Source organism: Anthonomus grandis, chromosome 22, assembly GCF_022605725.1.
Source record: "Anthonomus grandis grandis chromosome 22, icAntGran1.3, whole genome shotgun sequence".
In the NCBI taxonomy this organism is placed as follows: domain Eukaryota; kingdom Metazoa; phylum Arthropoda; class Insecta; order Coleoptera; family Curculionidae; genus Anthonomus; species Anthonomus grandis.
In genome coordinates, this window is record NC_065567.1 from 36,398,339 (window position 1) to 36,424,487 (window position 26,149).

General features: G+C 32.6%; 1 protein-coding gene across 1 annotated transcript in view; it reads right to left on the reverse strand.

Annotated features, from left to right (window-relative positions):
- Nucleotides 1-26,149, reverse strand: part of LOC126748295 (solute carrier organic anion transporter family member 74D) — a 138,167-nt gene that overhangs the window by 28,778 nt on the left and 83,240 nt on the right. Inside the window, exons 2-3 of the mRNA XM_050457421.1 lie at nt 1,839-2,191; nt 1,423-1,537 (exon numbers count right to left, since the gene is read on the reverse strand). Coding sequence (XP_050313378.1) covers nt 1,423-1,537; nt 1,839-2,129 — 406 coding nt within the window. The 5' untranslated portion in view covers nt 2,130-2,191. The remainder of the gene's footprint in view (nt 1-1,422; nt 1,538-1,838; nt 2,192-26,149) is intronic.

Consider the following 26,149-nt stretch of genomic DNA (forward strand, 5'->3'; position numbering starts at 1 on the left):
TTCCCTTTCAATAGGTTATGTTTCATAAAAAATATTTATCTATGTAAATTATTGATACATATTGAGTATTTAGCACATGCAAATTCCTAAACGTCCGGACTATGCCGCTCAGATAAAAGAAAATAGATTATCATTGACGGGAACTCCTATACTTTCTAGATTATTACCTGTTACGTCTGACTGTACTTGAAACAATTTCTTCAATTGTACTACTGAACACCACCTACACTGGTCCGAAGTAGGGATATTAGTCCGGTAAGGATTTTTAAAAGTGAATTATTATATTTATTGAATTATAGTCAAATTCTTAATTTTTTTTAAGTGACGATAATTCTTACTATGCAAAATTTGGCTTATAGGTACGTTATGTTATGTTCCATTAAAAATATTTATATTTGTAATTATTAGTATATGTTAAGTATACAGCACCTACAAATTCTGAAATGTCCGGACTATGCCGCACAGATCAAAGAAAATAGATTATCATTGACGGGACTTCCTATACTTTCTAGATTATTAGCTATTACTTTCGACTGTATTTGAAATAAAAAAATATACTCAACAAAAGAAAAAAATTATATTTTTCACCTATTTATAATAAAATCCTAAATATAAAATAAAGATCTTAAAATTAAAAGAATCATATAAATAAAAAAAATCCATACCGAAAGAACGTATATTATTAGTCCAGTAAGGATTGTTTAAAGTGGATTATTATATTTATTGAATTATGGTAAAGTCCTATTTTTTTAAAGGAAGGATAATTCTTGTTGTAAAAAATTTATTTTATAGGTTATACGTTGGGATATTTTCCATAAAAACATTCATAGTTGTAATTATTGATATGTGTATTAATATACAGCACATGCAATAGCTTAAAAGGACTATGCCACTCAGATCAAAGAAAATAGGTTATCATTGGCGGGAACTCTTATACTTTCTAGATTAATACCTCTTACATTCGTCTGTACTTTATACAAAAAAATTACGCTCAAAGAAAGAAAAAATTTAATATTTTAAAATCCTAAATATAAAATAAAAATCTTAAAATCGAAAAATATCTACACAAGAAAATCGACATCAAGAGTTCAAATCCGGACCCGTACAGCTGAAACACTGCGCCGAAAATATGAATATTATTAATCCGGTGAGGATGTTTAAAAGTGGATTATTATATTTACTAAATTATTGAAAAATCCTTGAAAAAATCAAAGAAAATATAATTCTTATTTTACAAAAATTGTTTTATAGGTCGGTGGATTGTGTTTTATAAAAAATATTCTTATTTGTAAATATTTGTGCACTTTGAGTAAAGCGCAATTTTTTTAACTTCTGGACGATGCCGCTCAGATCAAAGGAAATAGAATATCACTGACGATCTAATGGGTATAAGTACTATATATATATTTTCTAGATTATTACCTGTTACTTTCGACTGTATTTGAAACAATTTTTCTATCGTCGTTATTGCACTAACAAAATATGTGTGATACATTCCTTGTAGGACCCATGCCATACAAAATACTGCAAGAAACACCTAAAAATAAAATGCATGTTAGTATAAAGGATAGGTCAAAAAGTCAAATGAGAAACATTAAGTAAATAGATTTCATAACTGATATCCTTATCGAACTATATATTTAAATCATGGCGAATAACATGCAACGTTTATATTCTCTTAATTTCCATATTATCTTTCCATCAATAAGAAAGTACCTTATCATAATTTATAAGTAGCTAATGTTGTATATTAGTTTTAATGCCTTTGGTGATGCCAAAGATTGGAATAATTCAAAATTTTACTTTTATCACTTCTTAAAAAATGTACGTCTACCAACCTGTTTGGATGCAAACATTTTACACCACGAAGGAGAACAAGGCCCCCATCCACACCGAGTTTCGCTTTCATCATCGTCGGTATCACTCTGAGCACCAACGTCATCATTGGATATATGATTTCTCGATATGTGGTTTGGTTCATAATGCTCGTCTGCCTCAGTTAGTGAACTCTTCTCACCAGCTGCTTCGTTGTGCTTGGATCCATTTTGTAAAGGGCACATCTCTTCTAGTGATGCACTGTTATTGTTGCTGACTTTAGACATTTTGGTATCATACTTTTCTATACTCATTTGTAACAGTAGTCAGGTGTTGGTTTCTACCTTAGCTTGAGGTGTTCAGTCTCTTGTGTTTCCTGAAACAATAAAATTAATTAATAAATAAAAAACTTAAAGGCTCTAGGATAAAAATAGGAACTGATCTGATCAGGTGTAAGTTGAATTTGTTGATATATGTTATATTTTTTTCTAGATCTGACTTAACTGTGTATGAGATTTATTGTAAACCTGGAGACTCGCAAAGTTTCCTTTAACATAAATTCCTTGTATTATTTATGGTGATTATATTCTAGTGAGATCAATAAATATTGAGTGCATGTTTACCTACTTTATTAGCATTTTTATTTTTAATGCAATTCTTTATCCTAATCTAGGGCAGATGCATAGTATTCCTACTAGAGAATGTATCTCTTCATTGGCAAATTTCCCTTACTATTTAAGATAATGAAAGAATTTGATACATATGCCACTTTTTCATCAAACTTTTAATAGCGCAAACTAAAATCCGCCAGATCGAACCTATCAATTGTAGCTAAAGTCATTCGTGATAGATTAGAACATAAGATAATATTCATTATCAAACATTTATATTCAACCTTTAAATTCTAAGTGATAACAAACATAGTTTTAGCATGGGTAAGTGAACTTCTACTAACCTTTCAGGATATTGAAATCTGGTTTTCAAGGCGACAATATATACACTGACTATTCTAAAGACTTCGACGAAGTCAAAGGCAAACTCCTAATTAATAAATTGAAGCTGATGGATTTTGATGATTCTCTCCTCACATGGTTGCACAGCATGATTGAAAATGAAGATGAAATAAAGGAGAAAGACACAGAGAAAGAGAGAGAGAGAGGGTGTTTAAGTGAGAATCGACGCAACCCTAATAAAGAAAGAAACCACCCTGCAAACTAGTTCCAAAGTGAAGAAAGGGATTTATTCGGTCGGCAATTAATCAACCCTTGACTGACAAAACATTAGGCGGATCCCGTAAACCCCTCTATAATAAAAAAATAGGATTTAAACACATTTATTTCGATGAAAACTGAGTATCAGTTTATGCTTGAAAGCACGTGGACTTTTTTAACCTATTTGCATTTTCAATAAACCTTGGCAAAATAAATTTTAGGCTAAATTTAAAGCCTTTCTTTTTTAATAACTAAAGTGCTAACAATTCGCGACGTATTTGCCAACAATAGTTTCTTCGTTGTAAACAGACACGTAAACGGAACATCGTAAACGTGCTTTGGTAACAACCTGACTTCAATGTGGACAGAATACCAAATATCCTCGCGTATCCGTTCACTATGTTTGCACAGGTTTGCACAGAATTTCTAGTAGCTAATATGCAAGTAGTTTTGCTTCTGATCATACTTTTAATGTGATATGAGCAAACATTATGGGTAGGAATTCAATTTATAATGTTTAAAATGTGTTAGAAAAACTAATTTGAGATTAATTATAGAAGGAAGCTGGGCTTCCTAATGAAACTTTAAAAGTCAATGTTTCGAATGAAAATGTGTACGTAGGCATGCGCACCATGCCAAAATTTTTTGGTTCTTCAAACATTAAATTATGGAGTAAAGAGTATATTATGCTAATTTTCAGAAACAATTTCTTATAGGAATTAACTTTTAAATATTAATATTTAATTTCTTATGACATCCAAATAATTCTTAAAAGATTCAATAATTTGCAAAAGCCCTCGTGACAGTATAAATAAAGTCCAAGTGATTATTGGGATTATGAAGCGATACTGAGGCTTATGAAAGTTGATAGTGGAACTAATGACAATAAGTTTAGAAGCGATAGACTTACTAGGGCCAATTTTCACAAATTCTCCTTGCCTTGCAATAAATCAAAATGGAATGATGTTTTAGCCACTGTTGATCCCCTGCATAGCTTTCATCAGGTAGTTATGAGTAATTTAAACATTGCTTTTCATATTGTCTATATAAAAACACGAATTAGAAAACCTTGGTACACTAAAATTTTACGAGTCTCTGGAAGAAATATGCGCTCTCTTCACTACATAAGGAAATACTTTATGAACAATGTCTCATTTTTAAATTATTTTAATAGATAGAGTCTACAGAAACAAAACAGGCACTTCCAGGCACCTTAGATTGCATGTCTTCAATTCATTCTACTGTAATGTTGCTAGTAAGCTTTCAGCAAATATCTCACAGGAAACAGACCCCAGGGGCTATCTAAGCAGTGTAATAGTGGCTGAAGTTTTCTTTTTTGCTCCAACGAATGAAAACGAGCTTAAAAGCTTACTCAATAATATAAATAACTTATTTATCAGGTTGGGATGGGTTTTCACTAACGACATTCTTGGCCTTGCCTTCTGTTGCCTTGCGAATTTTGGCTGAGGTAATTAAACTTTTCATTTGTGTCTAGAGTTTTCCCGGCTTGCTTCAAGAGAGCAGTGATTATTCCTCTTTACAAGGGGGGTCAACACAACTATCCTGCTCATTTTAGACCCAAAGAATTAGTGCCTACTTTGGCCAAGATTGTGCAACGACTTGTTAAGGTGAGGATGGTTTCGTTCTTAAATAGACTTGGCCTAATAAGTTTTCAACAGTTTGGCTGTCGTGAAAGCCAGTTCGTTTCAGAAATCTATACTAAGATGCTATCTTTAGTTTTCTAGAACACCTTTATAACAGTCTGAACACTGATGGGGTTGCGGCAGCAGTGTGCTGCTGGCGAAATTAGAGCTGTATAGTTTTAGGGGAACTGCCCTTGAATGATTTCATTCTTATCTTTCAGATCGCGTTCACGCAGTTAAATTTAATGGTGATACCTCTAAGTAACTTAATATAAATGTAGGTGTGCCGCAGGGATTAATGCAATATTTTTTTTCGTTTACGTGAATGATCTTCAATAATTACAGATATCTGGCAAATTTACATTGTTTGCAGATGATGCCACTATCATTTGCAATCAGTCAGGTGTTGCTCAAATGGAGGCTAATAAAGGAACAGATTTATTGAAATTAAAGGACTGGTGTGACGCAATTTGTTTGACATTCAATGTTTTTAATTTTATAAAATTTTAAATCTAAAACCAAGGTTATTTATTTGAACAATAAACCCATCACCATGCCACCTTTTAGTATGTTTTTTGATCTTTCAATAGATAAATCTCTTAAATTTTGCAAATATATTTTATTTTTATATGCAAAAAGGTTTCGTCCGGCTGTTATGCTCTTCAAGTTATTGCCACTAATCTAAGCTTTTCCATTGCCAGATGTGCATATTTTGCGATTATCGAGTTCCATGTTTGACATGGAATCTGCTTTTGGGGTTCATGCTCAAATTACCTTTTTAATTCACTATTTGTTTTGCAAAAAAGGGCCATTAGATATATATGTGGAGCTAAGCCCCGTGACCCTTATCACCCTCTATTCCTGACCCATAATATTTTAACTCTGTATTATTTTTTCGTTCTGGAAACAGTATGTTTAGTTTTTAAAAAATATGAACATGAAGTAGAATTTAGTGGTACTGATTACCACACTCGACAAAATTACCTACTGAAGCTACCGATTCATCACTCTGAACCTTTGCGTGGTTCTACTATATATGGAGGTAAAAAGTTATTTAATAATCTTCTACTAGAAATAAGAAAACTTAAGACTGAAAAAAGCGTACGTATAAAAACAAAGCAATTTCTCGCCAGTAAAGCTAACTATAGTTTAAGAAAGTTTCTTAATGATTAGCATTTAAGTATTCTTTATGATTTACATTTTAATCTAGTTTTGTTATAACTTATTGTAATGCCTGTGAATTGTATTTTGTTTTGGCTTTGTTTACAACTTCTATGTTTATATTGGTAATAAATTCATTTCATTCTAGGTCAGAATGTTGGAGCGAAAATGTTGAATAGGGGAAAGTTGTTACAAAAAATATTTCAAAAATCAACTGTCTGCTACAAAATATACATACCAACACTCTGCTATAAAAAAAATCTTTATGAATGAATTTCTCAATCCAGATCAGAATTCTTTGGGTGTCAAAATGTTGATTAGAAGAAACTCATTGTACGAAATCATGGAAAAAGAAGTATTTGTACGCTTGCATGCCAACACTATAACCGGCTTTCAAATGCAGGCCAGAATGTTGGATGTCAAAATGAACAAAGGAAAGTTGTTGCAAGAAATATTGGGAAAGAAGAATTAGATGGTGGAATATTGACCAAATTCAAGATAAAATATATTCTTACTGCCTTATCCCTGTATCATTACAAAATAAATGCTAAGTAATATGTCAATTCAACAGATGAGATAAAGATAAGACGTGATTTTTACATTTTTTAGCATAAAAAACAATCATTGAATTTGTTGTTTTTCTGCCGCTGTTATCATAACCACATCACGTAGCATGTAATCTTGTGGAGAGTACATAATAATATGCAGTATTACTTATTTAATTTCTTTAACATTATTAATTTTGCAAATGGAATGATAAAATATCAGTTTTATTAACTCTTTTAATAGGTAGAGGTTTGATTTAAACTCTTTTACTACTCCTCTCCCAAACTTAAAAAAATACTTATTGGTTAACCTTTGTAACAACTAATCTATAAACGCGCTTCTGTTACCACACACATCACGTGGTCAAGCCGGTGTTAATAAACATACAGTCACATGATGCTTGTATCAAAACTAAGCCCCTCCTTGACGTGGCGATTCGAGATTACAATTTTGTACGAGGTTAAGGCAAAAAAACATTCATTTCCTTGAAAGTAAATCACTTTGGTCATAGATGTAGCTAAATATTAAGAATGTATCTATTTAGTCGTTTTTTTTTTGATTGCCGATTAGAGGTAAACCATGATCTAAGAAAAAATTATAAAAAGAAAATGTTGTTTCTCTCATACCTCAAGAAGCTAGCTAAAAACGTCAAAAAGCTAAGTATTCATTAGTTAACCATTATAATAACAAATCTATAGCCATATCTCTGTGATCTTGATATACGTCACGTGATCAATTCGGTATTAATAAACATACTGTCACGTGATGGTTGAATCAAAACTAAGACCCTTCCACAATTTGACGTGGTGATTCAAGATGGCCGCTTACAGTTATGAACCGGAGTCAGGTAAAAAACAGTCAGTTTCTTGATATTAAATCATTAACGTACAAAGACTCATTAGTTAACCCTTGGAACAACTAATCTCAACACGTGCCTCTGTAATTTTGATTGATCTTTGAATTTATAGAGCTTGGTTGATAAAGAATTGGACAAGAGAGAAACATCTGGAAAAAAAGGAGCAATGCAGTAGAGATTTTAACTTACAACGAGTCTTACATGAATATAAGTGATAGACTGCAAGCATTTAAGATGTAGTCATATAGAAGGATCTTAAGAATAACTTGGGTCGACATAGTAACAAATGAGGAGGTACTGGGGAGAATGAGAAAAGGAAAGGAAATATTGAACACAATTAAGATAAGGAAGCTGCAATAACTGGGCCACGTGATGAGAAATATGTATTGTTGTAGAATATTATACCGGGAAAGATAAAAAAGAAGCATATAAAGAAGACGCATTTCCTGGTTAAATAACCTGAGAAAATGAAACAACTGTAGTTACATTAAGTTGTTTAGAGCTGCAGCAATAATAACTAACCTCCTAAGAGGAGATGGCACAAGAATATGTTTTCAACTATTCTAAAGTAGTTAAAAGACTCAAAGTATACTTAAGGATTAACCCTTGTAGCAAACAATCTATATGACATTGACACAGTTCACGTGATCAACTGAGTACTCAACAAAACAAAAAGTAACGCTACAGTTTTCTTAAAACTAAACCCCCTCCTACAGTTTGAAGTGACCGGCCCAAGATGTCCGCTGACAGTGATGTACTAGGGAAAGCAAAAAAATAGTTTATTATTATGATAAATTAATAATAAATAAATAAATCTTTTGATGAAAAATAATACATTCCGGTAAGTGAAAACGTCTCTTTTTAACATTTATCTTGTGTATCAGCAGATGTTTGCTCTCCGGTGCGTGATAAACACGGTGCAGATATGTTAGCTTAAGATTTCATTATTATTTACATTTTATCTTTATAATAATAATTGTTTTATACTGTTTTGTGTATCATGACACATCTAGAATATATAATTGGGGCTTATGAATTTTCCGTTAATTTTCTGACGACTTTTGTGTGTATAAGGTTTGTACATGGTGTTAAGTTAAACGCAAGCTTTGCGTATGCGCACCTAAAAATAGATTTAAATGTCAAATGAGTCACTGTTTTATTATTTTTTTCATTATATTAGCATTTCTCTTTTATTAGACACAGATGCAGTTTCTTCAAATTTTCTCATCAACTTATTTATCGTTAATGTTTGTCTAGATGTAACGTAATGTGGCAAGTGTAGTACCCCCTACTGGCCGAGGGTTTAATTTTAAAATGGTGCTTAAAATATGTTATGCGTGGCCAAATCATAAAATAACTACGAGTAAAATAACTAAAACATTACGAAGGTCCTAAACTGCATCTTTGAATACACAAATTGTGAAAATGGGAACAATTGCGTGGTAGTGCGTAGTCTATGATTACGCCCAAAACATGTAAATGTATATTCTTAAATAATCTAAAGGTCTAGCAACATTCTTTATTTTATTTTGTCCAGAGTTTATTTTTGAAATTATTCTAAAACACCTTATGTGTAGTCCGAGGTTTACAAAGAATATTTATTTTCATCAAAATATTTTGGAAAAGAGAAGAATTGCGTGGTGGTGCTGGTAATATACAAGGCGTTTAAGAAAATATTCTTAAATGCTATTTTACCCCTACTGGCTCAAAATTCATTTTTAAAATTGTACTGAAAATATTTTATATGAGGCCAAAGTCTCATCTTATCACTAAGAAGGTCTTTAGTTAACTGTATCCATTAAAATACACAAATTGCGCAGAAGGAAAAAATTGCGCGGTGAAGCGTGTACGCATACCAAGCATAAATATACAGGTTGGGTAATCGATCATTACGCATAGAGAGCTGCTTAAAGGTTTGGTTGCTGATACGTCGTTGTTGTTCAGTACGACGCGACGTTCAGGCATTTCTAAAATATTTTTTCTGATGCAGGCTTTTCATATATCAGTGTATAACTCACATAAAATTGCAATCTCGAAATGTTTAATATGATGTGTATTACACAATGAAAATTAAAGTGTTATTCTAATAAAAATAAAATATAAACTCCGATAAAAGTAGAAAAATTTCACATTATTAAAATTAAATAAATTAATAAAGTTTTTTAAAATCAGCTTAACAAAAATTAATTTTTTAAATAAAAGACAGATCTTATTATTTACCTATACAATAAGTTAATTTATCATAAAAACCATTTCGTTTCAAAAAAGTTTAGGATGAAATGGAATTTAGACATTCAAGAAATTTCTCGCGCAACTCCTCTAAATTTCATTTAATACTGGCCATTTGATATTGCCAGTCCCACTAATGCGACGGTTAGGAAAATGTATTTGTTAAAAACTTTTTTATCATAACCGCATTATGAGCAGGACAGCCGTCTTTTTGAAAATAGACCGATACCGGGTCTAAATTAGGAAAAACTTGGTTTTGCAGCAATTCAAGGTATTTTTGATCGTGTAAAATACCATCAATGGTCCTATAATATGGCCGTTAAAAATACCAGCTCAATTATTAAATTTTTGAGCAGGAAGACTTCTGTGCTAATTTTTTCGAAAACAATATTGAACAATGGAAGGATTGTGTTTCCATATAATGGAACCCATCTTTTTTTTTTCAAATTCTAACTGGTAACAGTTTTATAGTCAGATAATTTCCAACACTTCAAAAGCGGTACCTCTTTCATGTACATGCAGCGTATACGGACTTCATAAAAGCTTATGATCAGGTCAATCATGCAATTTTGGTAAGCAAATTAGGCATATACGGCCTTACCGCTCCCCTATATATGTGGCTGAAAAGCTACTCATCTAACCGTGGGCAGATTGTTAAACTGTGCAATTTTGAATCAAATGAAGTACAAACTTCATCTGGTGTTCCCCAAGGATCCCACTTGGGGCCGTTGCTTTTTAACATCTTCATCAATGATATTAGAAATTATTTCATGAATAGCTACTATCTGAAATTTGCGGATGACCTTAAGGTTTACCGTAGAGTCTCAAATTTGGATGATTGCATCAAACTTCAGCTTGACTTAAATAGGCTTGCTGGTTGGTGCACCGCTTATAATATGGTCTTGAATACCAGTAAATATCATTCCATACTTTTCACTCGAGGTACAGGCCAGCTTAGTCATGCTTATACTATTAATGGCACTCCTCTAAGAGTGTTATCTATATATATAAAAGAGTTTGTCCTGACTGACTGACTCATCATCGCAGAGCCCAAACTACAATAGCTAGAAACGTGAAATGCTTTGCCAACGGGTTCCTTTTATAATGTAGGCACCGGATAAGAACGGATTTTTCGAAATTCCACCGATAAGGGGTAAAAAATGGGAAAATTGTTACCCGTGACCTCGAGAACTAAGGGGGCGTGGCTTCGGAGTTTGAACGGAGACTGCCCGCACCAACGAGTCGCAGGCATCAACTTAAGAAAAAAAAAATTAACTGCAACAATGTTTTTTTATAATGTAGGCCCCGGATACGAACGAACTTTTTGAAATTCCACCGATAAGGGGTGTTAGCGATATGATAAATATCGCATAGGGGTATAAAACTGATTAATAAATACGATTGAAAAAGTGCCTCTGTATTATTTATATTTTGGTAGACATAACAACAAGGCGGGTCCATGCGAGACTGATACCCGAGAAGTGACTCGACTCAGTCTTACCGGATTTTATTTTTGTGTATTGTGGGTTGCATGTACATTCATTGAGCCGTGGCTTCGGATTTTATTTTTGTGTATTGTGGGTTGCATTTACTATTATTGGAGGGCTTCTTCGACTTTTCTTTTAGTTTCACGCGACCAACGCCGCGGGCATTCAGCTAGTCTAGTATAAAAGACCTTGGTATAACTTTGGACTCCCAGTTAATTTTTTCTCTTCACGTCACAACAACTGTATTCAAGGCTATGCACATGCTGGGTTTTATTAAGAGGTGCACCAGAGATTTCCAGGACATTGCTTCTATTAAGCTTCTTTACTGTGCACTAGTTCGTCCTCATCTAGAGTATGATTCATGTATTTGGTCACGTCATTGTAACAATCACATTCAGATGATTGAACGGGTTCAACGTAAATTTTTAAGATAAATTGCCTTCAAAAGGAATGTTCCACTTCCTATTATCTACCACGAGTTTGAGTCTGAACTTAATATCCATAGTCTCCAAACCCGTCGTAAACATCGTGACCTGTCAGTCTTCTATGACATTCTCCATTCTGAATCTTGCTGCCCAGGTATACTCGGTAAAATTGGTCTATATGTTTCTGATAGGCGGACCCGTGAGACACCCTCATTCCATATTCCATCCCACCGAACCAATTATGGAAATAATTCCTTTGTTAACAAACTTGCTAACCAGTACTCGGATCATTTGGATTGTTTTACTAATAGAATAGCATTTTTAGGACTGTTGAAAGCCAATGTTCTGTTAATTTATTCTGTGATGTAAAAATATTTAAGTCAAATTGTACCCTATCTATTTTTTATCATTATAATTTTTGTGCAATGTGTAGTGTAGGTTAGGTTTCTCTTCTCTTGTAAAATATTTTATATTGTTGTAAATTGGGCAATTGCTCGTTGGAAAAGAAGTAAATAAATAAACACTTCTACTTGTTCGTTTTAAATTTATTTCTAGGGTACCAAAAACCATTTCTTTAATGTCATTTTTGCTCCTGGGTTCTTTCAATAGAAAATTTTTGTACTTTAGTGTGGCATTTATGACAATCTTAAAGACAAAAGTATCTCTCAACATTCTAAACCACATTTAAAATTGTTTTTTGAGAAATCGATCTATTTTCTTGAACATTGTGTTACATTGAATTGCGATTGATTGAGTTTCCCGTTTAAAAACAGTTTCTTTTTTAAATAATTTAAAAGTGCCTAATTTAACGATTCTCATAAAAAGAATATATCATTAGACCAAATGATATTGTGTAATTAGGCAGCATTTTAAATTCTTTAGTGAAAGACTCCACTAGAATTAAGCATTCATCTAGAACTTTGATTGACGTTATTTTTAATCTTGAGTTTAGTTGTGGGATGGGATCGAAGGAATAAAAACAAACGTCACTTTATGTACTGGCCAACGTTTCGCAATAATTTTATTGCTTCATCAGGGCCCTAAGGTAACAAAAAAGACACAATAAAAAAGGGGTTATTATATATAAACAAAATTTAACTTTTTGGGGTTATGTTGATACCACCAAAAAAAGAAAAAAAACAGAAAAACAAAAAAAAAAAAAAAAAACAACAAAATCTTAGATATAATAATTAAAACCTGTGAGCGTCATTTAAATAATTTTATAATTTTTAATACGTTAAATAAATTCAAAATAGTCCAAAATAATCAAAATAAATCATAAAAATAGAATAAACACCTTGTAAAACAACTGGGCGCTTGGGCGACTCCAAAGTAGAGATGGTGACGTGTAGACCTGAAATAATAAAAGTAACCTGAGCACACTTATTCCCGTAAAATTAATTAATAATAAAAAAATTAAGCATGAAGTCATTAATATGAAAAATATGAATTAATATGTTTTAAACTTGCTCAGTGATTTTACTTTTACGATAACCATTTAATTCATGTTCACCAACGTTTAACCAATTAACTTAAATATCCCAAAATTCATTATTCACCAATTTATTATTTTTATCCGATTGTTAAATGTCCCAGTAACGACAACGTACTGATATTGAATGATATACAATCGTTCAATATGCCAAAACGTGAGCACTACATTACTCACAAACCGTAGCCAAAATGCTACCAAAAACATTATCATAAAACATGAGATTGAGACAGCAATCTCCGATCTAGACCACTTGACGATAACACACTTTGTACTGAGGGGTGCAATGGACACCAAAACGCGAGGGTCCTCTCCAGATACAAAGCCTTGTTAAATACAACGAGCTGTGCAATGGTCCCAGACCAGCTCAGTATCTTAACAAGAAACAATAAACAATCGTCACAACAATACAAGCAAGACAAACAACAATCGGTCAATTAAATATTTCATTAATCACATTTTCAATTAAAAAGGTAAAATATCGGTGTAATCAATAAGATAGAAATAAGCATACTCTGTGATAACACTCACCCTTTCTTGTAGTAAAACACTACACCAAACCAACACAGCTTATTTCACGTCGCAACACCCTTTATTGTTTTTATTAAATAACTTCACTCTTTAGTGACCAAAACTCAAATGAATTTTATAAACCAAATATTTATCTCACTCTTTTATCGAAACCCATAAAAATAATTCCCGAGGGGAAACGCTAAGTGTAAACCGTATTTGGTTACTTACGGTACCGCTGAGCTAGCTTTAGTTTTGTAAATATCCTGGACCTCTTTTCGGTCAGACCGATAAATTTCATCTTAATGACTAAGAAAAATGTTTCAATTCTTTTGAAAATAAACAGGGTCTTACATAGATTTGAATTAAAAAAAAAAAAGAAAAATTACACAACAAAAAAAAAAAAAAAAAAAATGATGAAATTGCTTACATAACAGTGTGATTTTGCTTGTCATAAAAAATCATGTTTACAGGACACACAGGTAACATAGAATATATAAAATATTATTTTTTTAACAAAAACGGTTTAAATTGATGGGTTGTATCACAGACAGTTGCTTTAAAATTGATTCTACGGTGTACAATAATAATTAAGCATCTATTCCGTTAGCATCTAGCATCTGTAATTTTTCTTTTTTTTTTTTAATTCAAATCTAAGATTTTGTTGTTTTTTTTTTTTTTTTTTTTTTGTTTTTCTGTTTTTTTTCTTTTTTTGGTGGTATCAACATAACCCCAAAAAGTTAAATTTTGTTTATATATAATAACCCCTTTTTTATTGTGTCTTTTTTGTTACCTTAGGGCCCTGATGAAGCAATAAAATTATTGCGAAACGTTGGCCAGTACATAAAGTGACGTTTGTTTTTATTCCTTCGATCCCATCCCACAACTAAACTCAAGATTTCAAACCTATAGGATCGCAACTAGAATTTATTGTTATTTTTAATAATGCATTTTGTCAGATACAAATGTTTTGGATATGCCAGACATATCAGATCAGTGTTTGGTATCAACGAATAAAATACTAAAAATACTAAAACTCCTGCACCTTGGTTAACAGAAAATGTTAAACTTATGACGAAGTGGCGTCCAAAGGCTTTGACAACATATAAAAAACTAAAAACAGACTCTGCTTTGAGGGAATACCATGTATTGATGAATTTAGTAACTTCAGCTGTTAGATCTCAGAGAAAGGAATATAAGTTTAATAAGTTTTTGGAAAATCTTGCGAAAACTAAATATTAATGGTAATCAAAAAGGTGCTCCTTTGATTCATATGCATAAGGAAAGAAAATTTTATATCTCCTATATTTAAATTAGATGAAAGGAATGCTATTAAAAGCTATATGAGTGTATTTATATACATCTATTAACAACTATATAAGTGTATGAGATGTATCTATATAGTCTTTAATTCCAAAAGTTTTGGTAGCTTAGGGTGTCCCAGATAAAATGATATACGTGGGGATTTTGTGAACGTAAGAGATATAGTTTCGGTTAAATGAGGAAAAAGTGGTGTTGTTCCAAGCCCAATCAGATGCGATATTAAGATCCACGATATCCAGAGGAGTTTTCAAGATATCGCCATTTTGAATCCGATTTTAATAAAATATGGTAGTTTTAGGTTATCTACTATAACCAATCGATTGACGCTACCGATATTTTTCTAGGCATTTTAGATTTCTTGCAAGCATAGTCAACTTTGTTATTTCTTATGGACGCCATATTGCATTTATGGTTTAGGTCATTAAATAGCACGTAAAAAGATCTTTTCAACCATGTTTAACAACCCTATCTTGAATGGCGGAAAAGGTGAATTTATTCAAAAAAATATTTTTCACTTAGCTGGGTAGGAAAATAAACGCTGCTAATCAATTATTTTTTTTATTTAACGAGAAATTCACTTCATTAATATGAAAACTAAATTTTAAAAAATTGAAACAACAATTATTTCTAACTTACAACGATAATTCAAATTAAAGAAATAACAATCAACAATTTACCAAAATAAAATTAGTTAATAAAATCCATTTTTGGTAATACACAATGTACACCTCCATCATAGCCAAACAAGCATTTTTAACAATTTGTCGTAGCATTTCTTTAATTGCTAGTCGAACGGCTGCTTCAAGTTCTTCCACTATAATATAATTAGTGTAATACACTTTATCTTGTAGGTATACACAGAAATCAAGGGGCGTCAAATCAGGTGAGCGAGCAGGCCACGCAATAGGACCTCGATTTCCTATCCAATTATTTCCATATTGTTCGCTTGGGTAATAAGAAATAATTGCAGAATTGTGTGCAGTGGCGCCATCTTGTTGGAACCTCATGTTGGCTATGTCGTGCAGAGATAACTTTTCTAAACTGGGATCTACGCAATTTTAAAGAATTTTTAAGTATCTGGGTCCTGTTACGTTGTAATTGAAAATGTGAAATAAAACATATCCATTTAAAATACCTATCCAAACATTAAATCCCTATCTTGTTTAATGGTGAACTTCGCGGTTTCTAAATGGATTTTCATCGGCCCAATAAATATTATTATGTCTTATAAAGACACCACAATTTGTAAACTTGCTTTCGTCCGACCACAACACTTTTAACCCTTTATGGCCCAGTGACTCCAATTGGAATATATTCCTTAAAAGTCACAGCAGAAATCTGTAAATCAAGAGAATTTAAAATCTCAGGTAGTATATTATAGTATATACATCACAGATGGCGGACACGCATAACAGATCGTAAAATATCAATTGACATTTCGATTTTTAGGTTAGGTTTTAAAATTTACAGAATTGTGTGTGTTATTGTTGTTTTCCAGTGAACAAAATCAAGGTAAGTTTTTTTTATTTTTATGTGTTATATTAATAAAAATAACATTAATAGATCATTAGTGACACAAAATTATGTTTTGATTGAAATCATAATAAAAGTGTTGAGAATATAGGCTTAGAATGTTATGACTCCAAATGGCATCAGTGGGCATAACGCGACTAAAATAATGATTCTATTTGGCAAAGTAGGCAGTTATGAACTGAAATTTTTATAATATTTTCAATTTCAGATGCTGGTTGGGCTTTCGGAAAAAGAAGAATAACATTTGCTGTTGTTGCTAGAAGGGGACGAGTCGGATTTAGAAGATTTAAATGACGTCGATGAGGACGATTTCGATGAAGAAACGTTCCTTCGGTTACAGCAGGAATATGATCCAGAACTTGCTGCAGAAGACCTGTTATCAAATTCTAACTTAGAAGTGGACACAGGCGAGCTGATATCTGATGAAAACGAACATGAACACAACTAGAACAAGACCTTGAAGACGACTTACCACTTATTACGTTTCGAAACCAGAACCAAAAACCAACGCCTAGTGTACAAATTGCCCCAAAATGGAAAAAAAGAGATTTTGCTCCCGTGAATTCTAAATATAACGTAATATTTACTAACGCAAAGGAAAATGATTCAACTCCACTATCATATTTCAAATTATTTTTTGATGATAATTTAATCCAGCATATTACTGACTAGACAAATTTGTACTTTACTCAACAAACGGGCATATGTTGCAATACTACGTTCACCGAAATCTCTCAATTCCTTGAAATAAATATTATGTCTGGTATAGTAAGGATGCCTAGCTATCGAATGTATTGGGCACAAGAAACTCGTTATTCACCTATAGCTGATATTATGTCAAGAAATAGATTTGATAAACTCAAAAATCAAATCCATTTCAATGACAATACTAATATGCCGAACCTTGGTCATCTAGATTATGATAAACTTTTTAAAATAATAGATGCCATAAAATTAAACAGTCAAAAATTGAGCAAAGAGAATACAATTCAATAGATGAAATCATGGTGCCATTCAAGGGGAGGAGTTCGCTCAAACAGTTTATTCGGAATAAACCGCATAAATGGAGAATTAAAATATTTGCCAGAGCTGGAACGACCGGTATTACTTATGACTTTGAAATATACAGGGGAAAAGAGACCGTAAAAGAGAGTAGTCTAGGAATCAGTGGTGATATTGTTATAAGACTTGTGGAGACATTACCCAAAGACTTAAATTATATAGTTTTTACAGATAATTGGTTCACGTCGTATAAACTATTATGTGAACTTAAGAAGCTGAGAATATTTGCATATGGAACCGTAAGGATTGTAAGGCTACCTGGATGTCAATTAGAAAATGATGCTGAGTTAAAAAAGAAAGGACGTTGTTCGTTTGATTTTTGCACAGACGAGAATGAAAATATCTTTTCCGTCAAATGGTTTGACAATAAAGCAGTACACATCGTTTCTACATTTACAGGCCTGCTACCTATACAAAACGTCAAAAGATGTCTTCATCAGAGAAGAAGTTTATCGATGTCCCTCAACTGCATGCAGTCAAAACATATAACACAAACGAAGGTGGTGTTGATTTAAATGACATGCTCGTCTCCTTATATCGAATCAAAATAGGTGTTAGGCGTTATTATTTATGACTAATTTACCATCTAATAGACATTTGCATCGTAAATGCATGGCTCTTGTACAGGAGAGACTGTTCAGCAAGAGGTATCAATAAGTTTAAACGACTGGTCACATTCAGAGCCGAAGTTGCACATGCAATGTTACAACAAGATGCACCATTGCGGTGAAGAGGACGGCTATCTGATCCAGTTGAAAATGAACAGCCTCCGCGTAAACGGCCTATTGTACCCAGACCCATAGATGATGTAAGATTTGATAGATTCTCTCACTGGCCAGAACATATCGAACCCAAACAGAGATGTAGAAAACGCATCAAATCATACACTAGAATTTCCTATATGAAATGCAAAATGCTTCTTTGTTTGTCAAAGGACAGAAATTGTTTTGTTAGATTTCATAATCGTTAGTTTTTAATGTTTAGTACCTTAAGTTAACTAAAATAAACAATTAAAAAATTACATTTGTACTATTTTTCGCCCACTGATTTTAAATGGAGTCATTATTTTCTTCCCTAAAAAAATGGCCCTTTCAAAAAACACATGCAACATTTTTACCTTACTTTTTAGCCCAGAATTATACAAAAAAAAAATTTTTTTTTTTGCAAAAAATTATTTGGGCTTGAAAGCGTTAAAGGAAATCTAAGAGATTCCTGGCATTTTCTGAGGAACTAGTTGCAAAATACTGACCGTCTGTCTCCTTCTCGAAGTCCTTGACTAATGTGCTCATGATATGGGCGGTACTTAAACTTTTTGAGAACTCGTTGGGCGGTACTTTTAGATACTTCCACATTAGCTTCGATTTGCTGAAGCGATATGCGCGGATTTTCCAAGACACTTTGCAGTACTAAATTTTGGTAGCTCTTTCTGTTTCTGTTGGGCTTATTAAATGAACCAAACATCAATAAATTATCTCGCAACCTACTGAAAGTCACTCAACCTGGTTGTCGTCTTTATAAAAAGCGCAAATTGTACATTTCCCTCTGAATGCTGAAGGAGCTTCAGCATTTCTGCGGCACAATATGAAGCAATCATATAAATCTACCTTTTCTCTATTTGTAAATCTTTCCATCTTAAACTTATTGTTAAGTAAAGAGAGTTTATCACAAAAACAAAATTGTTTACATATAAATACGTATAAATCCAATATGGCATCCATAAGAAATAACAAAGTTGACTATGGTTGCATAAAATTTGCAATACCTAGAAAAATATCCTTAACGTCAATCGATTGGTCATAGTAGATAACACAAAACTACCAAATTTTATTAAAATTGGATTCAAGATGGCGACGATATTGCAGGTTTTAAAAAAAAAACTGCTATATTGATATTTTAAAAACCTCTGCAGATATCGTAGATTATAATATCGCATCTGATTGGGCTTGGAACAGCACAACTTTTTCCCCATTTAACCGAAACTATATCTCTTACCGTTTACGGAATCCCCATGTATATCATTTTATCTGGGACACCCTGTATACCTACTTAAATTGGCTATGTAAAGAATTAATAATCGCTGAAAGCGATGCTTTTAGAAGAAGTCGATCTATGGTAACTTACTTCCTCACATATAACAATAAACTGTCGGGTGCCTTGGAAAGAGTTGATCTAATTGATGCCATATATCCCGATTTATGGCAAGGTATTTGACAGAGTAAATCACTTGTTTCTCATACAGCAATACATGGTAGAAAAGCACGCAACTTTGTTATTCCCAAACATAGAACTACTACATTTCAAAGTTCATTTACTTATACTGTAGTTAAAGTTTAACCTTTAATGCAGTCCATCTCTAGTGGTTTAAAATCTTCTACCTATCCATTTTCAAACGAAATACTACTAAGACTGTTCTCAAACCATTATTTCTAACATTTTTAATAATTTGTTTCTTGTTAAGTGTTTATAGATTAAAAACCAGTTTTTTTATACATGTAATGTTATATTGGCATTATTTCTACTTTTGTTTTATTTTGATAGGTAGTTTTAGTGGTGGTTTTTTATTAGCACCAATAACTATGATTATTTGTTGGCACTACAGGAAGTAATATTAGGTTGCACGTTATTTTAGATAGGCTGTTAGACAGAATAGCATTGTTATATCTCGCTGTCTGTTAAACTATTATTATGAATTTGTAATTTTTAAAATAAAAAAGGCATTTATTATTATTATATTATTATATTATTATAAGAAGTTAACAGTAGCGCAAACCTAATTTCAGACACCCCGTATTTCATCCACGATGACGTGCCAACGCACTCTAACTTAATTGCTCGATAATATTTAAATAGATTATTTCCAATCGTTGGATAGGTCGCGGAGGTCTACAACCGTGGCCTCCGCGGTCTCCCCATCTAAATTTATTAGATTTTTTCACTCTGACGCCATACAAAACCAATTGAAATTGATGACGAATTATGAAATCGGAATATTGCATATTGCGAAATACTGCAGGCATTTTTGAACGTGTTATAAAAGCGCGAATGTTTTCATCGTTTTTAAGTGGTTTTTGTTTATCGACCCAAATTATATTTGAAATGTGAAAAGTTTAACGCCAACGTGGGTAAATTTAATGAACAGTTTTTTAAAATAAATAATATTTTCTGAGGAATTCGAAATTTATATTTACATCATCTAAGTAGGATGACAAATTAAACTATAATAATTCATTTTAAAATCTGCTAAAGCAGGGCCATAAACAATGAAAATTACAGAGCCTTGTTGCACACTACAGTGTCCTGTTCTAAAGTCAATTTTTAACCCAAACACCCTGGCTGCACATGGATATTAGGTGAGACAATATCAAAAGCTTTTCCTAAATCAGGAAAAATTGCTTCATTTTTATTATTAGTGCTGTAAAATATAGCTAGACACTTCATACAGCACATCTTGAGTTGATACGGATGTTTTGAAAAATATGCAAATTTAGTTACATAATTCTTGGGTTTACGTCTGGAGAGAGGATTGTATTGAAAATTACAGATATATCCCAAGGCAGTCAGCTCACCTTAAGAACCCGGATAATCTTGTTTATGATTAGCCGAGTTGGACATCTAGAGGTTTGATAAGGGGAAGAATGCAATTGTCATGAGAAGATCTACTACCACTAGGCTTTGAAGATAATCTTGATACACTGACTTTTTAAAAAGGCCTTTGATAAGGTCAACCATTGGACATAACTGGTTATAGGTTTATTAAGAGTTGTTAAATGGCTTAAAAGTATGCTGATGCAATAACGTGTAAAGATTGATAACTATGAATCTGAGTGTATAAGGGTGACTTCTGGTGTTCCTCAGAAACATGTTTGTCTTACTGGTTACATACCATACATTTTTATTTTAATAATAAAAATTTCAAATGTTTAACTTACTTTGGAGGTATTTCCCAAGGGGTGGCGAAATTCTTTAAACCTTTTAACATTGCACTCGCTTTTAAAACTTCTAATTACTTAAAAAGAAATCTGGTTAAACCATTGGATAAGCCAGATCCGCTTTCGAAATCAGGAGTTTATAGTTTGCATTGTGCCGATCGCCATACAAGTTATGTGGAACAGTCCGGGAAGAAAATGTCAACAAGGGTACAAGAACATCTAGGTCTGATGAACAAGTTTAAAGACACCGATACTGTCGAGACCAAGTCAGCATTTGCCAATCATTTATTATCAACAGGTCATAATTTCTCCTACCCCAATAATGTGGCAGTGGTTCATGACTGCCAGAGGGGCAAAAAGCTAGATGTTCTAGAGAAGCTAGAGATTATAAGAGTGAAGAAGAGTCCAGTTTTGACTTGCGTTAACGACGTGTTCAATTTTGAGCCAGGACTCATTTTTAATAACATCATCTAGTCCCCTCCTTTCTTTTCAAGCTATCGCATAAACGGTGTGGCCTAGCGGTCAACGCAAACCTTAACAGTTTTGCTGTGAGGTTGTAGGTTTGAATCTCGATAGTTCCTTTTTAGTTTTTTATTATTTTCTTGTATTCGAGTTCTATGTTATTGTTTTTAACCTTCTTAAGGTATACTTTTTTTGTTTTACTTTAAGGTCTTTTTGTAATTTTATTTGGTTTTGTTTGCATTATTTTTTAGGTCTGATGATGCTTTTAGGAGCGAAACACGTGTCACTACTTTAAAAAATAAAAGATTTTTTTGAGACCGAGACTTTGTATTGTTCTCTTTAGATTTATTTATATCAAGGTCTCTTTGAGAATATGGACGACTTCTTTCAATACCATATACAGATGATTCTCCTAAAATTTTTTCATATAATTGAATCTCAAGCGTTTCTTCAAACGTTTTTATTATAAGTAATTGTTTACTTATTAGAAGTAAATATCAAAGGCTAAAATTGCTAAATCTAGCTAAAACTGGATACCTCACCCACCACATCTTCAGTTGATATGGATGCTTTCTACAATATGGAAATTTTGTTATACCATTCCAGTGTTGAAGAATGAAGATCGAGAATGCAATTACAGAAACATTCCAAGACAATCAGCTATCCTTAGAATCTTGGATGATTTTGTTTATGTTTGATGAGATGAAGGATGAAATTCTCAGTAGAAGATCTAATACCATTAATCTTTGAAAAGACCCTGATAATCTTGATACAACCTCTAAAAAAAACCTTTGATAGGGTCATCAGATATAACTGGCTCTAGAATCACCCAGTATTAATATGAAATAATCGTTTAATTTTTTTTTGTTACAAGCAATGAAAAAGTACATATAGAAAGAAGAAATCATACAACATCGTATCCAGAGCTGCAAATGCAACTTTAGCAAACTACAGACATTAGTGTTTCTGCTGAAACTATAGAAGAAGACTTTGCGCTCGGGAACTAGTTAGCGGAAGACAGTCTAGGGTTCCAAATCTTTTAAGTAAAAATAAAACTGACCATTGAAATTGGTGTTTGGATATTGAAGTATTAAAAATTGGATGAATGTCTTATTTCGAATGAAGTCAGAATCGGCCTATGATCCAATGACCGGCAAATTCGCGGAAAAGAGGTAGAAGGAGACCAGCTAGATTCCATGCTGCCAAACCTATCTCGAATATCGAATATCTCGTGGAATTATGATTGGTGAAAGAACTTCTTTAATTCCCCTTCGACAAACCCTATAAAGTCAAAGGTATGTTGACTTAGTTTGGCCATCTGTAATTAGGTTTTGGAGAGCTGATTATGGCAACTTTTTTTATTTATTCAAGATAATGCACTTCGACATACCAGCAGAGATACTGTTGTTTGACATGCTTTTTAGAAGGTGAAGGTATTGCAGTTTTGGAGTTGCCTTCTTGCTCATCAGATCCTAATACTATAGAGCTTATGGAATAACATCAGAAGAAAGATTAGAGCTCGTCAAAATAACCCTGGTAATACGGAACAACTTATACAGGCAGGTTTAGACGAATAAGCAAATATTCCCCAAGAAGAAATGAAAAACTTGATACTAGTACATTTCGTCAAATTCAGCCTTGTATCGATCGGGTGCAGTACTGATTATGGTAGGTGGCAATAATGATTATTAAAATTAGTTAAATAGCGTTATTTGTGGTAAAATTTAATTTTTGTAATTAACTTAGTTTGGCAAAACCGCTCTTGACTCCTTAATAACTTTTTCTCAAATTAAATTCTATTTCTCGAAATTACTGAGTGATGTTATACATTTGGCTATGCGGATGACCTAAAACATCTCCATACAAATGAATTCTAAGCGTACTTTCAAATGAGAGTTTTTATTCTAAGCAATTGCTTTTTTACCAGAATTCTTTTTATACGGTCCTTCCAGATTAAAGATGTGGAATAATCTGGCAGGTGTAGAGTATTGACTCGTTAAAATAAAAAATAAATGGCAAAAATTTAAGTGTTTCTTTTCTTCTTACAAAAAAATTTTAACTGAAAATTTTGATAAAAAGAATGTCAAAAATCATCGACATTTTTTGCAGGTTTGACGAGAAAATTGTAAAAAAGCTCAATATGTCGTTTCATGTTTGACCCTTCTCATTTTCTACTTCTCCGATTTGAAAAATAAGGGTGCGTTAATGTTGGACTTTGATAAATGATAAGAAGGGCGATACTGGCGTAGGAGAGAAAACTATGGTCTGTTTATATAGGAGCAAAGCGATTAAGCCTCGACCAACGATAAGAGAACGGTATTTGGATTCACTTATCAATTATGGACGTTGACTTTTGTCAAAGAAATCACTATAATGAATTAGGACATATTATTCATCAACAAAAATTTACGATAATGATCTTAAGAAATATTCTAGAAATATTAAGAATCCAAGAATATTTGAAAATTTTGGGTCTTGGTCAAGTTTCAAAAGTAAGAAAAATATTTACAGTCTAAAATGTTGTTTATTTGCGTTCTATTAAGTGCGTTTTTGATATTTTTTTTTAAATAAGTTTAAACTTACAATATAAAATATTATAAAATGTTATACAATGTGTATTTTTGACTTGTATTATAAGATAAAGATTAGACACACTGCAAGAATATTTTTAAAAATAGGTACTTAATAAACACCTAAATAGGTCCAAGCACCCAAGCATCTACGCTATATAGCTATTTACGCTATGTATATTAGTCATAAAAAAATATAAAAAAAACTTATTATCTAACAACTGTCAAAACTTTTAAATTATTCTGGTATTGTTTTCACAATTAAATTTAGCAAATATCATTTTATTTCAAGATACTTTAGGAGTGAAATGAGGATACAAAAATGAAAATTTAACCTTATATCACATATATACTTTCTGGATCATCCGAAAATTATACTATTTTTGCATAGTTGCACAATTACTCTTAGATAATATCATTTTGGTATCCTTAGAGATACGCTAAGACTCAACCTCAGTCAAGAAATATCTTTTTCTGGCATGGTTTCTAGTTTCTAGCACAATTACATACGAATAACAAATTATTATCATAAATTAAAATTTTTCATCTAGTTTCATTTATCTATTACTTCCTGGATCATCTTGAAGTTGTATGTTCCTAACATAATTTACACAATCCCATTCAGAAAACATCATCTAATTGGACATTCTTTAGAGCGGGATAAGGATATAAATATAAAAATTGAACTGCTCCTTCTTTTTTCTATATTATCGTTACCTTGAGTCAATCTGGTCCTAAATCCATTTAGTAAATGTTAATTTTCGAACATCCATTGACATCTTTTTTTAAATTTAACGCGACGTTTGGATTGGGTCTCTCCAACCGCTATCAAGTGTAAACTAATATCAACAACTATTCCAACATGCAAGAGATCTTGCAGTGTTCTGATAGTAGGGATCTCCAGATGTTGGAAATATCAACACTGACATGGGTGAAGATTCCTTGATTTTGCATGATGTAGATTGCTTCCACAAAGCTTCTTTTCTTCCAATATATGTTGTGGCCATGATACCAAGCGTGTTCTGCTATTCTTGATACAGAATCCTCTCCTGTTTGGGTCGACTTTAGACGTTCTTTTGTCCTGACTTCTAGTGGTCGCTTGTTCTCGCCTATCCACATTCACAAAAGATTTGGTGTACGCAGTACAGCAGCATGCATTCTGGCTTAATCTTCGGTGATCTTCGAAGTGAAGGCAGTCTTAATGTTGAATTTTCTGTCAATTGCCAGGATCCTCCAGTTACTCTTACTCTTTTCTAGTTATCTGTGCTGTTTTCTTCATAACTATCTTTATAAGTTTGCTTTGATATCCCTTCTGCTGTAAGGATTTGGTAATGTTTTTTCTTTGTGATTTCCCTGTGGTGGTCAACATTGTTATTGCATATTGTGGCTGCCCTCCTATACATGGTTTTAATGATTCCGATCTTTGTTGAACCAAAATGATTGGAGTTGTAGTATTGGTATTGTCCACACCTCATCTTCACACCTCGAGTATAGAAGCCTATAGAATAGTTTTACTAAATAGAATACTTGTTAACGGTTGGAGATAATTTCCAATAAAAACGCGGTGCTACAGTTAAAATAAAGACAATAGAAGTTCGAAAATTAGATTTTACAACTTTACCAATGTCTCTCACTTTCAAAAACACTAGACAGTTTTATTTTCAGACCAGTATTAGAACAGGCTATGAAGAGAAAAATCAGGTACGAAGTCGATCAAGCATTTGCCCATAGAGTTTTCTATCTTGGTCGTGGTGTATTGCATCTTGCAGACTCTCCTCTATCAGATTTTTCATTTGGTCTACCCGACGCGATGGTGGACGTCCTCTTGATCTTCGTTCATTTACTTTTCCTTCTATGATCAGCTCCTCCATTGCCTTTGATTTCCTGGTAATGTT